General features: G+C 43.6%; 1 protein-coding gene across 2 annotated transcripts in view; it reads right to left on the bottom strand.

Annotated features, from left to right (window-relative positions):
- Nucleotides 1-15,026, bottom strand: part of Galnt7 (polypeptide N-acetylgalactosaminyltransferase 7) — a 123,452-nt gene that overhangs the window by 50,947 nt on the left and 57,479 nt on the right. For both annotated transcript variants that reach the window (XM_032919307.1, XM_032919306.1), the window contains exon 2: nucleotides 5,446-5,906. In XM_032919307.1, coding sequence (XP_032775198.1) covers nucleotides 5,446-5,906 — 461 coding nt within the window. The remainder of the gene's footprint in view (nucleotides 1-5,445; nucleotides 5,907-15,026) is intronic.

Raw genomic sequence — 15,026 nt, 5'->3', positions numbered from 1 at the left:
AGTTTTGAGTATAAGGCATGGGCGTGATTTTAAGGATTTTAAGTATATTCAAATGTACAAATGGGTCTATTTGTAAGGATTTTTAAAGCACTTCTATGCTCCACCGATAAGCTTTGGGACATAATTAACAATCATATTAACACTCCCGTAGCTCTTTCTTAAGAGTTTCCAAAGTGCTTTACGTCTATTATTACACTTTACAAATGCAAGCAAGCCAGTCTCATAAACCAAAATGCAAAAGGCGTGTAAGTGGGAGGAAGGTGAAATATTAGAAGTAGAGGGATTTGCTCCAGTCAAAATATTGAATTCATTTATTTGAAACAAAACCAGCTTGGATTCTATACTTTGACTGCGTCTGCTTTCTTGAACAGAAAAAGGACAGAAATTCTTTTCCTGTGTCGACAGCAGCAGCTCACGGGGAAGGAAGGAAAATCCCACACCTTATTGGAAGAGAACTTATCATAAGCACAGACGGAGTTCACTTCTTCACTGAGCCAGTGCCTCTCACTGACTGGTTCTACATGGGCTCACTAAAGCCAGGAGGGGACATGAGTTTAGGCAAATAAGCCCTGGAGAGAAAGACTTTTTCTAATTGGTCGCCTCTGTAACCTGGCATGGTTTCTTTATGTTATGGGGCTTGAAAGCCATGAATTTATCATTGATTCTTCTTTCCGTTCCTTCACTTGCCAGGACCTAGTGTAGTGAGTCTTCTATTTATTCAGTCAGTCAGTCAGTCAGTCAGTCAGTCAGTCTGTCTGTCTGTCTGTCTGTCTCTCGGTTCTGTAACCTCTCCTGGAGTCACTCACTACTCTACTATCACTAACTCCCTAGCCAGTTACGCCCCAGGGTCCCCAGGGTCCATTCTAGGCAATGGTCTAGCAGTCCTAAAGCTCTCCATCTGCCTTTTGACTACCAAGCTCAGGACAAACCTTGTGAATGGCATTACAGACTGACAACACCCCACCTATGGGACCAGCTTTGTTTTGGTTTTCTTTTTCATATACTTTCTGATTCAATCGAACTTACCCACTCATTTGTACTGTACCCTTTTCCTAGGAACATTCTACCCTTTCTCCCCCAGTTCCTCTCCCTGGGTGTTTTACGCACTACCTCCTCACCTTGTCTTTGCTCACACGTTTCCTACAGCTTTTTGGCTTACAACATTCTTTCCTTTCTCCCTTGGGGCAGATGGTGAGCCTCTTGGAGACAGAGATTCTATTTTCTTATTGTTAGATCCCCTGGCAGGATAACTGGATATACCACCAGTTGTACATCAGTTAAGACCCGTCGAATTAGAATAAACTGCCTTTTATTGTTTAAAATAAACATGAAGGCGAGAAGGGTCATTCTTGGCACAAGTCTTCCAAAAAGGATGGAGGCTCCAGTTCACTCAAAATACTGTTAGCCTCTTAATAAGCTATCAACAACCAGCAAGTTACTCAGCCGGTGAATGCAATTCAACGAGATTTTGTCTGTGAGTCATGCTGGCGGCTGGGCAGCTCTCTCTGGTTGCTTGGGTACAGAACACTCATCAGAGATGACTCTGGAACAGCTACAAGAATGCGTGAGTTAACCACAGTGTCAGATGTCACCGCTGGACCGGCAACCCCAAGCAGGTTGCTATGTTTTGCAGGTGGCTGGTTTATGTGAACAACACAGGCAAGGGTACAGCTGCAGAGTGCCAGCCACGCCCAGAGTCTCTGAAGGGCCCAAGAGGCACATTTTCCATGAGGGGTGCGCACGAAGGTGGTGTGTTCTACACGTTTGTTAACACGCTGTCAACAAACGCTTGAAAGTACTAAGAGGTGCCCTAGATCATATATAAAGCCAGGGGATTGATCTTTTTTTTTAATTCTAATTTAGAGAAAGCTCTTAAGATTGTTGACCTTCTGACATAAATAAGCAGACTAAACGATTTGTTATTTGACACTGAATTTTAAGTGGTCAAAGAGGAATAAAACCTATCACGTTCTTTTTTGCACATGTACGTGTGGTGCTCACTTGTCTATGAACATAGGTATATGTGGAAGCTCGAAGTTTCCACTAAATGACTTCTCCAATTGCTTTTCAATTGTATGCTAAGGCAACATCTCTCTTGCTAACTCAGAGCTTGCTAATTCTAGTCTGGCTTGCTCTGTCTCTGCCCTCTACCTGTTCAGATTCCACCAGGCTACCACACCTGTTGCCTTTACACTGGTGTTAGGGATCTGAACTCTGGTCCCTGCAGAACTGTTTCCCCAGCCCTGATCTCATTCTTCTTCTCTTCTTCCTCCTCCTCCTCTTCTTCTCTTCTTCCTCCTCCTCCTCTTCTTCTTCTTTCTCCCCCTCCCCATCCTCCTCCCTCTCCTTTTACTAAGTGTGAAAAGGAGTCCAGTCTTGATGCTTCAGATGGCAATTATATTAAGTTTCTTAAAATAGGTTTTCAAAGAAGGGAATATCATTAATTAAAAAAGTTCCAGGAAACGTTCAGGAGAAAACGTGAAGATAGAGTGAGTGCATTTTACCGGAGGGCTGATGACAATACTTAATAAGAATGACACACGAAAAGAAACCACATCTTATTTCTAGGACCTGCTGTAGTTGTGCAAGAGAACAGAATAGGGGAACAATGGCCATGGAAGGCAAGAAGTAGGGACTGCAGAGAGGGAAGATGGTTAGATCAGGTAGTAGTGATATTATTGTCTCTCAGAGATCGATGGGGAATACTGAGGATAAACAGTAACTGAGAACATTCGAATGTGAGGGTGAGGTACTGGCAAAGCTCCTCAGCAGACAAACGAGTCAGTGGTACCTAAGGTTTTAAACCACAGGACTGTAGGAAAAAAACCTTTGGTTTACTATGCCATTAACTTCTAACCCCACCTCTGACAGATCAGTACTGTCAAAGCTCAAGTTAGAGACGGCAAGCAGCAGATCAATGATCTCATGTCTGACAAGGAAGCCAGGAGCAGAACACTGGCGGAGTCCATCCATCCATCTATCCATCCTCTCAAGAGGTAGTCACCAGCTTGGTACTGTTGACCTAGAAGCACCTAGTGAATAAAACACACAGTTCTCAACCTCATGTTATCATCTGATGAGAGAGAGCTAATGAACTAAACTAGCCAGCATTTAACTTTGAGACTTGATGAGTGCTACAGGCAAGGCGGCCTCGGAGAATGAACAGAGTAGAACTTGGCTTTGTCAACTAGACACCAAGAGTAGAGAGGGCCGACCGAGTGCATGTAGAAGATGGGAAGGAACAGGCCATCATCAAAAGGGAGGAGGCAGGTGGGAGGAAGCATCTAGTCCTGAGAGGGGCCAGCTAACACAGCTAGGCCATGTGGGTGAGGAATGTGGGAGCAAGAGGAGGGTTGCCGGGCAGGCTCACAGAGCAAGGGCTGCTGCCTGTGAGAAGCTTAAGCTTATTTCAAGTACAATGGACAGGCAGAGAATAGCCTTATTTGAAGCTCTAAAGAATTGCACCGGTTCCTCTGTGAGTAAAAGGCAGTAACAGAAATAGACGGAGTGGTTAGGAAGCACTTGCAAGACTTCAGGAGAGACACGGTTGACGGACAGAGATGGTTGCGGTGGCGATATAAAAAGTAGTTCAGAGACTGACTAGATTTGTCTTTGGTGGTGAGATCCAGAGGCCTTTCTTCTATGAACTGTTCCTGATATGATTTCCTTACCATGCTTTTATATTAGAAATTAAACATATTTGCACTGTAAACAACATATTTTCAAAACTCACAGCTCATACTTTCACGTACAGATGCCTACTGGTGAGTCTTACCTTTGCCACTCTGTTAGATTTATACAAGGGAGCCATGATTCTGAGCCTCGGGCTTTGTGTACACAGAACTCTCTCACAGGTCTGTTATGAGAACTATACTAGCAATTCCAGAATATTAGGAAGTCCTGGCATGCAGGAGAAAGTCAACAAATGGTAGGCAGTCCCCCGACCCTCTACCCTTCTTCCTCTAACTATGGCATAAGAACACCCAGAATGCTGCATGCTATACAGGAGCACCCAGAGGAGTGTGCATTTCCATGGCGCGTCCAACCTCTGGAACAGCCATCTTCATACCTGACTGGGAGCATTGCCAGACGGCAGATGGGAGGCTCAGCTAAATTTGGATTTCAAATAAGCACACATGCACACATCTTAGGATATGTCCATGAGTGTTTGACAACACTTTATCCTAAAGTTCCTAATTATTTACCTGAAATTAAAACGTGAATGGAGTATATTATATTTTGAGTTGTTAACTAAGTCTCCAGGAAGAACAAATTGTTTAAGATTTTTTCCTTCAAAGCACCATGAGATGCTAACCCTTCTCTGTGTAAAATGGCTGTCTCTCACTATTGTGGTGCCATTTCCCATTCCCCAATTGCCACATATTTTTCATATTTCATTCATCACTTCTCAGCCTAAACAGCAAGAGTATGAATGTCAAACTCTAAGGAATGCACTGTATTGGGATTCTTACCGCACAGTCATAAAGGATGCTGGTCTGTACCTGAGTGTTTGTGGGCGGATTGCTAGTGTGTGCACCTGCTGTGTTAACCTTTTAAAATGAAGATTGCAGTTAAAGCACATCAGGAATACCTTCTAAGAGTTTGCTAGACATCGTCAATTCAGTCTGTATTCACATGCATGAAAGCTACTTAGATCCCACAGTAGTGGGGCCAATTATTGAATAAGCTGGAAGAGAAAGCATTGAAGTCACTCAATAATCACTGTCTATCAAAAGCTAAGAGCTGAAAAATCCGTCACTTAAAAATCATAACACGGGGGGTTGGGAAGCTCAGTGGTAAAAGGGGCCCTGGGTTCGGGTCCCCAGCTCCGAAAAAAAAGAACCAAAAAAAAAAAAAAAAAAAAAAAAATCATAACACGGGAAAAGAATTTAAAAGGGTAAGCCGCAGTTTTCTGAGTACCCCTTTTGCATATACTAAACTGTTTAGATTTCTGTTTCAGATCGGATGGGAAACATTAATCTAGTTAAGGACGTGAAATGTCCTTAGCAGCATCAGGATTTGCTACTGTCCCACAAGACGAGGAGCTTTCTTGTTCCAGAATGAAAACGCACTCTAAGGAAATTCGGCTATTAAATGCCTGCCGGTTGATAAACAAATTATTCAGTGGTGTAGTTCATTTTCATTCTGGTGCCAGCTCATTTAGGTCTTGGGGACTAGGAACAATACTCATAGACCAGTGCTAGTCTGGGGACCACATTCTTCCTAGCACTGATGTATCAGACCCCAGGAATTACTAAACTGTATCTTCAATATGATGTCAAAATAGAGACCTCCTCCTTCTGATCCTGTTGCTGAACAAAGGTCCTCTTATTTCACTGAAACAAAGGCACAGATATTCCCTCCACTCCTAACAACCTCCCTACATCCACATGTCTATAAAAACAGTTGTCGCCCCAAGTTTAGAAAGAAGAGGTTTGTGCTTACTCTTCTTGGCGTAAGTCATTGACGCTGCGGTCCAGTGAGATCATGTCACTCGCCACCATGTTAAATCCAAACTCCTTAATGCTGGCTTGAACTGCTTGTTTGTATTCTGGTCCCAGAACCAAGGGCTTGGCGTTCTCTCCAGGGCCACCAACCACTCCGTGAGGCTCGGGTTCTTTGGGTTCAAAGTTCCCGAGGACCCCTGGGCGTAGCACAGGATCACGGTAGGTGAATGTCTGCGGCTTAAAGGTAAGGTACTGTCTCTGCATTATGTCTTTCTGGGAATCTCCTCCAGCATGGCGCTCCTGTTCATTTTTGGCCTTGTTTTTTCTTCTAATAGACTCTAAGTCCACTTCTACTCCTTCAACATGAGGCCAGGGTACCACAGGTTTGAATCTGTCATCCCCAGGAGCTAGTCCATTGCCTCCTCGGTTAGGCAAGGGGTTATTGACATCTCTGTCTTCCTATATAAAAGGGAGGGGATATACAATGAGTACATGAAGGCACAGCAACCACAGCAGAGTTCATGATACAAATGTTCACGTTCAAGAAAAGGCCGAGGCAATAATAAAACATTCTCAACTGCGAACCGCAGGCAGAACACTGATAATCAGGATGCTGCACTGGAAGACATCTTTGAGATGGGAGAGGAAGCATGACCCATCAAGCTACTCAAACACACACACTTTTGCTTGCCTCTTTCTCACCGTAACTCTCTCTAAAAGACTTCTCAATGATCGAGACAGACATTTAATTGGTCTTAGGCAACTGCCATGTTTTTTCAGCTAGTTGGCATATGACAAATTAAACCTTTTGTTAGCAATTTGGCCATATGGTAGCAGTGATATCAGATGGATGTCACCCATCAGCCAGCTGGCTCTGTGCCCCAAATGGCAGAGGAACAAGGTAGAGTTATGCATTTGGTCCTAATACAGGGTTTTCTACTCAGTGAGAGTTTGGCCGAGTAACGATAAAAACAAACAAAACTCAGATAACTGTGTAACCAAGCCAGCATGGCCTTTAAAACTACTCTCTGTACTTGACTCTGCCGCATTCCTGCTAATACAGTCAAGAGCCTGCTTGTAAGACTGTCCGTGAGGGCTGCTCTCTGCAGTTTGGACCCTTCCACCTACACAGATGCTCCTGTCACAAGTCCTCAGTGCCTTTGCTTCCGAGACACAGTGTGGTAACCTTTCGCCAAGTCCCTGCCATTCTTTTTCACAAAGCGGTGTTTCTCAACATTAGCACCATCTCAGGGGACCTTGAAGAATACTAAAGTGCCCTGCTCTTGGGCACTGATTTAATTGGTCTGGGCATGTGGAGTTTGGAAAGCACCCCAGTTGTAATATGCACCTAAGTCCGAGAGCTACTACCTTAAAGGGAGAATGTAAGCTGGTAATTGGGCACGGGAGGCACAGAGCCAGTCCAGCTGGGCAGGAGGACACAAGGCTCCCTTCGAACTGCAAAGTAGGCCAACTCACATGCCAGGTCACGTCACACTTCAATTACACCATCCCCTAACAGGTCAACAGAACTAAGAAAACTTTTTAATTGAATGACCTTGAGAATTAAAGGTCAAAGCTTCATTTTGAGGACTACATGAGAGCTCTAGGCACAGCACTGATATTTAGGCTGCTTAACTACTTACGATTCAATAGAGATGGGCATTACTGTAGGTTATTTCAGATGGCAATCAGATGGCTAAGGATTAGCTTTAGGGAATTCATAATCATTTTTTCAAAAACGATCTGTTTATTTGAGTAATATTACAGTATCTAAAAAGCTACAGATCCAGTCGGCTCACAGCAAAAAGCACCACTTCCTGCCTTTCCTCCTGTCCAGGCGATCATAGCGACCAACTGATTATGAATTTCATATGAACAAATGCAAACAAAGTATAATCTCCCTCTTACACTCCCATACAGATGCACAAAAAGCGTCACAGTGAAACCCATTCCTTTTGTATACAAACTTAAAAGAAGAGAAGTAAATAACTAGACAGTCATCATACCAAAAAGATTCACGGAGGACTGGAGAGTCCCTCAGGATGAACCGACCATAAGAGAAGTGCACCCTAGGGGTTGGGGATTTAGCTCAGCGGTAGAGCACTTGCCTAGCAAGCACAAGGCCCTGGGTTCGGTCCCCAGCTCCGAAAAACAAAAAAAAAAAAAAAAAAAAAAAAAAAAAAAGAAAAGTGCACCCTAAACAGAGCTAACTCTGCGTTAAGGCCAAGGTGTGGCCTGTTACATGTTACATATTACATATTATTAGTACAACTGGGGTGCTTTCCAAACTCCACATGCCCAGACCAGTTAAATCCCAGTGCCCGAGAGCAGGGCACTTTAGTATTCTTCAAGGTCCCCTGAGATGGTGCTAATGTTGAGAAACACCGCTTTGTGAAAAAGAATGGCAGGGACTTGGCAAAAGGTTACCACACTGTGCCTCGGAAGCAAAGGCACTGAGGACGTCTGACAGGAGCATCTGTGTAGGTGGAAGGGTCCAAACTGCAGAGAGCAGCCCTCACGGACAGTCTTACAAGCAGGCTCTTCACTGTACATAGAACCAGATATTTTAACTTGGAGTGCAGAAGCCAGCAGCACACTAATGAGAACATGTAACCAGTTACAACAGATTCAGAGATAAACCTGAAGAACAAGTGAGTGCATAAATATCAGGAGTATTGGCTTGCAGGGCACCGAACATTTGTATTCTATTACACCCACTTTTCATTTCAGTGGGGAAGAGCCCTTTGTATATATTACACATTGGCCCAAAGCAACAGAAGTGTGAAAAATCAAGAGAACTGAGTAAAATACATCAGTTGTCATCCAGGGTCAATTTAAAGTTTCACACAAGTGTCCTTAAAACATGAACTATGCGTCACAATACAGCTTGGTCACACCAAGGTGACGCCTTTCTTTCAGAAGATAAGGCTTTCGGATTAGGCCTCTGACTGGCCCTGGCTGTGCGAGAGCTTGAACCTAACTTCTGAGTCATAGTTAAGGCTAGAGGCAAATAATGAGAAAAAGAGAGGGCAGTGCAAAAGGAGGAGAGGAACTTTGGGGGTGGGGAGAGATCAGCTAGAGGATGGCAAGGACACAGGGGAGGACTGTGGGGGAGGGGGACAAATCAAAACAAAATATAATCTCTCTTTTACATGCCCACACATGCCACAGTGGAAGCCATTATTTGTTTGTTTTGGAGTCAGGGTTTCTCTGTGCAACAGAGCCCCTGGCTGCCCTAAACTCAACTCAAACTCACAGAGATCGGCCCACCCTGCCTTTGCCTCCAGAGTGCTGGGATTAAAGCATGCCCCAGCATGGAATTCATTACTTTGGTATACTAACTTAAAACAATTAAAGTAAATAACTAGAAAGTCATCATGCCAAAAGTGTTCATGAAGGCCTGAAGAGTCCCAGGGATTAACGGATCATAAGCAAAGTGCACCCTAAGGATGACTAACTCTTCAACAGAGGAGCAAGCATTGAAGCCAAGGTGTTGTTCTGATGATACAGTGCTGTGAGTGAATTGCGACAGAAAGCATCAGCAAACCCTGTAGTATGCTAGGCCTGAGGCTGACATCAGTGAGATTGAACCAAACTGAACATAAGGAAGACGCACATTCTCTCCTGTCAACTTTTCACCTCACTGGGGTGAGAATCGGTTAGAGCTGGGGAAAGGACCTGACACCAGATATGGAGGAAAAGTCTGAACAGCCACTGAATTCACCACTATCTGTCATTCAGCTGCACTGAATTCACCACTATCTGTCTCGTCGGAGGAAGCAATAGCAGAAGAGTGCGGACTACATAGCAGCTCACAAAATGGAGCTCCCGCAACCGTGGGATACCCGTCCTATGCTATCATACAAAATGATAATTTCAGTTGGGTGAACACAACCTCCCTCTCACCAAGGATGGTCTGAGACGGATTCAAGCCTCATGTGCATCTTCCAGTAAAAGCTCTTGTCTCTCACTTAATGGTTCTCTGTCCAGCTTTAAGCTGCTAGTGTTTGTTAAGGTTCAAGAAGCCTGGTCTGTCTTCATCCCAGGTTTCCCTTTTTTCCAAGCTCAGTAACCAGTTTCACACTGATGCTTCTTCTGTTGGCATCCCTAGGCCACACCACACTTGCGGTTTCCAGATCATGCACACAAAGGTTTCCCGGACCTTTCTATGCATCTCCATTATCTCTATTTAACTTGCCCCAACAGAACCTGCTGTTTGCCTCACACGCAGTCTCACAGCTGTCTCCCTACCTCAGACCCCAAGTACCCTCAGTACCCAATAAAGTCCAAAGCCACATTTCATGTCAACGTCTTGTTTTGTTTTTATCCGCTCTACGAACATTCTGTCCCTCATGATTTCCCGTTAATTCTGTCACCACGGTAGCTCTTGAATGTGACTGCTTCCATGATCTCCACTGTGCTTTCTTCATTTTGGCCAGTCACCTTCAGGAAAGACTCTTCTGATAGTGGTACCAGTGATGCCTGTGAATACTGTGCTGCAAATGCTTCCCACACACGAGCTTGTGTAACATCGAGAGTGAGGCAATATCACCCAGCAAGACCTAAGCAAACGATCTGAGATCAGAGTACCCGAGTAGAGGTAAAAATCTGCACTCTGACTGGCTGAAGAGTCTCTGCTTGCTTCCCTTCTTCCACACACACTGTTTCTACTCGTCATCTTTCCTTCACAACACTCAGAAGGACTTTCTTAAAATCCAATATGAGGATGTTAACTTTGGTTGCTTTGTTTCACCTATGCAGCCACTGTTCTCAGTAGATAGTCTCTAACAGTACCAACAAGAGTTTGCTATACACCAGGCTGCATTTATGCAATGTCTCTATTGCTACCTAAGAGGTCGGAGGTAGGTAAGTTTTTCTAAGATTCAAACAGACCCTACCTGGCAATGGCTTATGAATTTACCAGGGTCCTAACTATCCTATTTGTGTGATACTTTGCAAACCACAAGGTCTCTCAAATCAGTTATTCTAGTATAAAAGTGGTCACAGATACTATGTAAACAAATGGGAACAATTGTGTTCAATAAAACTTTATATGTAAAGACAGGTGGAAGGTTGGGTTGGGTCCCTCAGCCCCCATATTCAACTGGTAGCCTGGTGAAGGGACAAAGGTTATATATATCTCTTATGTCCTCAGCATTTGTCTTTGTATGGAACCCTCAATGAATATTTACTGGATAAATGAATCCTAAAATTTGTAGGTTTGTTGTAAGAGAGACAGAAGAAAAGGAAACAATACAAAATGGAGAATATGGAACTAGGACCAACAGGCTTGGATCGGCAGACAGACCCTTCTTGGCAGTATCATGAATTCACCAGGGTCATAACTATCCTATGGTCATGATAGTGTCCTCTGATGATACATTACTGTGCCAGAAAATTGAATCGACTGGCTTCTCAAAGCCTGTAAGTCAGTAACTGTGAGGGTAGAACCAAACACTAGGATTGTCTGTCAAACGCCACATCAATTAAGAACAATCATGTCAACTTCTAATGTCAAATGATTCAGAGAGCAGCTCTAAAGCAGCGTAATTGCTAACTCCCTGGAGAAGCAAAGCGCGCACTCCTCCTTCCAGAGAGTAAATGAAAGTCAGAAGCCTCCATGACTCACGGTACTACCATAGCGACTGACTTACTCTACAGCCAAAGTCAATGAATCATCGTTGACTAGGAACGCAAAGAGAACTGAGAGGTACTATTACAAGATGGTTATATTCACAAAGGTGGAAAAATACAAGCACTTCTCACCAGATGGTAGTGTGAAATAGAAGTAAGGTCAGACTAGTCACTATCTCCTTACAACTTAAAAAGTGCTTCCTGTTCTGAACCCCAAATCCTTTTCATGTGTCATTTTTGCAGGATGATCATGCCTTGATAGCAATGACACTAATCTAAAGGACTATAAAAATGGTCTTTCGAGCAAATGACAGTATTCTTGAGTAGGTGTGAAATCACACGTCTTAAGGATGAGCTTATGTACTTACATGGCCCGTTGACAAACAACAGCTTAGAAAAAATGGCCACCGCTGAACTGTGTCATCACCACAGAATTTAAAAGTATCACACAATAAGCCTTATACTCCTAAACAAAATAAACAAGCACACAGAAGAAATTAAATAAACCACCTTTTAACTGGAAATTTCACAGGATTTCTTGGGCTGCAGTCACTCACCCTCAACAGAAGAAACAGCCCAAGAACTGGAAGAGAGGCTGTCAAAATTAACTAGATGCCACCAGTTTAAAGGAAACAGTACGTCTGTAGGTCAGGGCCCCTCGGCCTCTATTGTACACATGGCAGGATGCACACATGTAGGATGATCAGGTCCTGGTGTCTTGTGCTCTGTTTAATACAGCTGGACCCTAAACTAACCCATCTGACCAGACCTTCAAGTGTTTCTCCTTTCAGAAAGCTGAAAATTGGTAGCACTGAGAGTCGTGGCTCACCTGGGCATCATATGTTGTGTGTGCATGTGAAAGTTGTGTCCACGCCTGTGTGTGTGTGTGTGTGTGTGTGTGTACGCACTGTGTGTATTTGTGTATTCTTGCACATGTCTGTAGGAGATAATCTGTGTTTAATAGGAGCTTAAAACTGATAAGTCTGGGATCAAATGAGGATCTCACCAGCCCTTGAAAATCTAGGGCAGTGGTTCTTAACCTGTGGGCTGTGACCCTGTTAAGGGTTCCCACATCTGCTATTTACAATTCGTAAAAGTAGCAAAATTATAGTTATGAAGTAGCATTGAAAATAATCTCACGGATGGGACCCCCACAACACGAGGACTGTATTAAATGGTCGCAGCATTAGGAAGGGTGAGACCACTGCACTACGGTATCATCCCGTGTAAGAAATGACCCAATATATATATTCAAATATATTTCAAGAGTCTTGAACTAAAAAGGGACTGAAGGTCACTTTGTCATGGCAGCATCTATGTGAGGGCCTAGGGCAGAACAGTGGTGTGTTTCTAGGATCAGTACACTTACGGGAATATAAAAATCCAACACAAGCTTTGGGTGTGACTTATTAAGATAAAATAGGACATGATGACGAGAATCATCTACTGAAACAAAGAGACATTTCTTTGTTTGAAAGTACCAGACTTAATAGACTAAAGTCTTTACTTACTATTACAGTGGTCATTTCACACTAAGAACCCAGTCGAGAGGCTCACTGAGGTAGACTTTGGCAGGGCCACCAGGCTGAGTAACACAACTTATGCCACTTCCGCATATGTAATCTTGAGACCAAAGTGTTAAGATCCTGTCTATGGAGAAGCCCCCAGTTATATTACAAAGCTAGTGATTTCTCCTTTTACATTACTTTTCTCTCAAAACTGCCCACACATTGTAGACACCACAGTCACAGGGACTGCGAGTTACTGCCGCCAGTTTAAGCACCGGAAAGGTGCTTTACCAAGTTCCCAGGCACACCAAGGAAAACAAAAACACATTCAACAATACAGCTCTATCCTATACTGTGTGAGAAACATGAATATAAGTCTTTCTAAGAACTTGGCTAAATCATACTTTGGACATTTGGGAGTCAGAACAAAATGGAGATTTCCATTACACGAGAGCACCAGGGTGCATCTTCAGTGTTGTGCGGCTGGCCCACCTAGCCATCTTTGGGCTTTCTTGCACATCTGGATATCTTTTGGTGTTCCTTTCTCTTCCTCGCACATGCTAGGCCTTGGGCCTCGCACCTGCTAGGTGAGTTCTCTACCACTGAGATCCTGTTTTTCTGAGGTAGTCTCACTATGTTGCCCAAGCAGGATCAGAATTCACTCTGGAGCCCAGGCAAGCATTGAATTTGTGGTCCTCCTCCCTCAGTCTCTAGAGTCACTGAAATTACAGGCCTGTGTGATTAGCCTAGCTTCGTTTGTTGTTTTTAAAAGAGGTGTATCCATCTGCACTGACACGATCTTTTTCCCAACTAACCTAATCGTAATCAATCATACGGCAACAACAAAATTGCCCAAGAAGACCCACTTAAAGGCTTCCGATCTTTGCACTGGCTTTAACACTTTCTTTTCCACTGTTAGAAAAGGTAAACTTTCCTGACTTCACGAGAAAATCAAATATACTGAAAATACTATATACTCAGTAGAAAATGTCCACTAGTGTTTGGTAGTCAACTAGTCAAGTCATGACAAACTCCCTAAGGTTATCTAAAATCATCTCCATTTTCTGGTGTCTAGTCCAAACATCTTTAGCTACCAGCTTCTGGCCACTGGATTTCCTATTTAATGGACAACAACAGTGCACATGGTCACCCTAGGAGCTTCTGATCCGTTCAAGACTTTTCTTCCTTCAGGTAAATAATGAGTTCTGGATGCTCTGAATAGAAACCTCCCATGTTCCCTTAAGTACTTAAAATCATTTAAGAAACTAAGCAGGGGGTCAAGCAAGTTTCTTACCACTATTCAATCTCATACAAAAGCAAATAAATGAAAAATCCACAAGGCCTGACATGAGGTCTGGGAGATGGCTCAGTGGATAAAACGCTCTGCTCATAGGCATAAAGGCCTAAGTTCACATCCCTGGCACCCATGTTGAAAAATCAGATGTAACCTGCCTCTTGTGAGAGGTAAGGGTGGAGACAGGTGGCTCCCTGAAGCTCACTCCTCAGCCACCTTAGCCAAAGAGGGTGTGTAGGGAGGACAGCTTCAGGCTCACTAGAGGCCTTTGTCTAAGAGCATGAAGTTGGGGGGCTGGAGAGATGGCGTGGCTTAGAGGTTAAGAGTACTTCCTGCTGTTGCAGAAGACGTGGGCCAGTTCCTAGCACTCACATGACAGCTCACAGTAGCCCTCAATGTAACTCTAGATCCAGTTTGACCCAGCACTCCTGGCAGGCAAAACATTCATACAGCAACATACAAATAAATTAATCTTAAGGAAAATAAAGGTAGGGAAGAACCAAGGAAGACACTTGACACGGAGCTCTGGCCTCCATGTTCCAGTGCATGTATACACGTATGTACATACATGAACACATATGCAGGCACAAAAAATACACACGCATGACTGAAATCGCTTCTGTGTGTTCTCCCTTTTCATAGCTATTATGCCACCTGTGCCCGCGTCCAGCTTTAAAGCAGTCAGTGCTCAGCTCTCAGCCATCTCCGTCTGAAGAGACATCTTAGCACGGCCGGACACTCTCGCATCGCTGAACACCATGACAACAAGTTCTATGTGGGGAGGCTGCTCTTCCTGCCGGTTTTAGGAAAACCACATTGCTACTGGGAAGAAATAATTACTTTATTTTATCAGAATCCAATCCTAATGGACAGAAATACATTTCTTTACAGAACACATATTCACTTAAAATACTTCCAAATACAGGATTACATTAGTAATGACAGCAAACCCCTCAGAAACATAAAAAAAATTATTTTGTGGTTTTGTAGTTGGTGGTGGTCTCTGAGACATGTTTCAGGCTGGCCTTGAACTTGCTAAGTAGCTAAGGAAAATTTTGAACTTATGCTCCTCCTACATCCAAGTCCTGGGGCTGCAAGCATGTGCCACATGACATACTTTTTTAAAAAATTCAACTTTTTAGC

The sequence above is a fragment of the Rattus rattus genome, chromosome 13 (genome assembly GCF_011064425.1).
Source record: "Rattus rattus isolate New Zealand chromosome 13, Rrattus_CSIRO_v1, whole genome shotgun sequence".
Classification (NCBI taxonomy): Eukaryota; Metazoa; Chordata; class Mammalia; order Rodentia; family Muridae; genus Rattus; species Rattus rattus.
The sequence above is the reverse complement of the archived record's forward strand: the minus strand, read 5'-3'. Positions and strand labels throughout refer to the sequence as shown.